Source organism: Leptopilina boulardi, unplaced genomic scaffold (assembly GCF_019393585.1).
Source record: "Leptopilina boulardi isolate dan_hultmark-lab unplaced genomic scaffold, ZJU_Lbou_2.1 LbouV2_377, whole genome shotgun sequence".
Classification (NCBI taxonomy): Eukaryota; Metazoa; Arthropoda; class Insecta; order Hymenoptera; family Figitidae; genus Leptopilina; species Leptopilina boulardi.
This window is the reverse complement of record NW_026137948.1, coordinates 2,843,441-2,846,101: the sequence shown is the minus strand read 5'-3', so window position 1 is coordinate 2,846,101 and position 2,661 is coordinate 2,843,441. Positions and strand designations below refer to the sequence as shown.

The 2,661-nt window shown below is 33.6% G+C and overlaps 1 protein-coding gene across 1 annotated transcript; it reads left to right on the top strand.

The window, feature by feature from the left end:
- The first annotated feature begins 542 nt into the window (after positions 1–542).
- On the top strand, positions 543–1,958 carry LOC127287922 (uncharacterized). Its single transcript, XM_051315074.1, has one exon. It carries the CDS (start codon positions 543–545, stop codon positions 1,956–1,958), a length of 1,416 nt encoding a protein of 471 aa, XP_051171031.1.
- Positions 1,959–2,661: the final 703 nt, after the last annotated feature.

Genomic DNA, 2,661 nt, shown 5'->3' with positions numbered 1-2,661 from the left:
TAATGTTTCCGATGCGATAATACTACGCGACGAGTTAATAGGCATCACTAAAGCAGGTGGATTTAATTTAAGAAAATGGAGTTCGAATAATGTAACGGTTATTGAATCATTGCCTCATAATTTATCTCACGTAAGTTTATTGACCGATTCTGACGATAAAGAAATGAAAGCGTTAGGCATACAATGGAATAGACAAACAGATGAAATAACTTATAGCGTTAAAGAAGATGAATTTAATTTGAAAATCACAAAAAGAAGCGTATTGTCGAATATCGCCCAACTCTATGCATTGGCGATATACACCTTCTCAGGACAATGCGGCGGATATTCTGTCACGCGGTCAGCTACCTGCTGAGTTCCTTGAAAATAGGCATTGGAAATTAGGCCCAGAGTGGTTGAAGGCAGACTCGTCACAATGGCCTGAAAACATTGTACAAGTAGTACCCTTAATTGAATTAAAGCAAACTCGCGTTTTTAATCAGGTACTAATATCGAAGCAGTTTTTTGAAAAATATTCAAATATTGATGAAGCTACGCGAATAATGGCTTATGTTTTGCGTTTCAAATCTAAACAACGCGGTCACTTATCAATAAAGGAATTAAATCAAGCACTTCTTGTTATTTTAAAGCTTGTTCAAAGAGCTAATTTTCAAGAAGAATTTAAACAATTATCTCAAAACAAAACCATTCGAGTAAATAGTAATTTAAGAGCATTGAATCCGTTTTTAGATGCTGATGGTTTAATTCGAGTAGGCGGTCGTTTAAAAAATTCATTGTTACCGTACAATGAGAAACATCAAATCGTTTTGCCTAAAAACAATCACATAACAAATTTAATAATTCGTAAACAACACATGTTGAATCTCCACGGCAGAGAGCAGACAACACTTAATGCGGTTAGATTGAAATATTGGCCTGTAAACGGAAGAAGTATAGTAAAATCAATTATAAATAAATGCGTGACATGTTTTCGTGCTAAACCGAAAATTTCCTCATACATTATGGGCGATCTCCCAGAAAACAGAGTTATTCAAACACGACCTTTTTTAAACACAGGTTTGGATTATTGTGGTCCATTCTACATAAAGGAGAAAAAATACAGAAATCGTGGTAAAATAAAGGTTTACGCGTGTATTTTTGTTTGCTTCGCTACTAAGGCAATTCACATTGAAATGATTAATGATTTGACTACTGATGCATTTTTAAGTGGTTTACGTAGATTTTTTGCTAGACGGGGAATTTCTTTAAATTTATACTCTGATAATGCTACAAATTTTGTCGGAGCAAATAATGAGTTAAAACGCGTAATACAATTGTTAAAATCACAAGAACACAATAACGCTGTTACTCAATTTTTAAACACAAGGGGTACTCAATGGCATTTTTCACCTCCTAATTCACCACATTTTGGTGGATTATGGGAGGCAGGAGTAAAATCCTTTAAGGGTCATTTTTACAAAACGGTAGACGATAAATTATTCACTTATGAAGAATTAATTACGTATTCTTCTGAAATAGAAGCTGTACTGAATTCAAGACCCATTACTCCTTTATCCGAAGATCCTAACGATTTACGTGCCTTAACTCCTGCACACTTCCTTATTGGAGACACATTCACAAATTTGCCTGAATTGAATCTTACTGATTTACCTGTCAATCGTCTATCAAATTGGGAACATATCCAATACGTCAAACAACATTTCTGGAAGAGGTGGTCCAAGGAATATTTGAATCAACTTAATGTGAGGTCCAAATGGCAATTTCAAAAATCAGACAACATTAAAATCGGCACAATGGTTCTTCTCAAGGAAGATAATGCACCTACTTTACATTGGCCATTGGGGCGAATAGTAGAGGTATTTCCGGGTGACGACGGTATTGTGAGAGTGATATCAGTGAAAACTCACTCCGGAGTTTACAAACGAGCAGTGACACGTGTTGTGCCATTACCAATTTAAAAATTCCATATATGAACAATTAATTAAAGACTCTAAGAAACTGTGAAATTAAACTATTTGAAACATTATTGTTATTTTGAACTAGGTTCGTTCAAGGCGGGCGGTATGTTTGAGAAGTTTACAATATTTATATCTCTTATCGAAATTTCAAATTTTTTCTTAATACATTTATAACTTAAACGTGCGCTGCAAGGAAAGATTAGGATTAACTAAACAAAATCATAAAATGTATAATTTTGTTAAATGTAGAGATAAATGGGACCCTTCCTTTTGTGTATCTTAAGTGCAATTTGCAATAACTGTACAGATGTCGTCGATATTAAGGTTTATTACTGTCATTCTGAAAACGTCTCAATTCAGGTAAAATAAGGGTCCTAGCAAAAGGTTAGTGTCTTTCCGACGCGAGTGTTAATTTTGAAAACGCCCTAAAAACGCCTTTAACTTACTAATAACCAATAAGATCCCTTTTTAATTTGAAAACCCCACTACTACATTTTCAGATGATGTATTTCAAACTGCAAAATGTACATATTAAAAATTATAAAACAGATTGTAACAAGATTCGAAACTGAGAACATCTCTCAGCCTATTCAATAAATATAATTTGCAAAAGTATTTCCGTGTCCTAAATTATTAACATGCCTTATTAGTTTAATGCATGTGCAAGAAGATTTATTAATAATATTAATTAAAAAATTCTTGC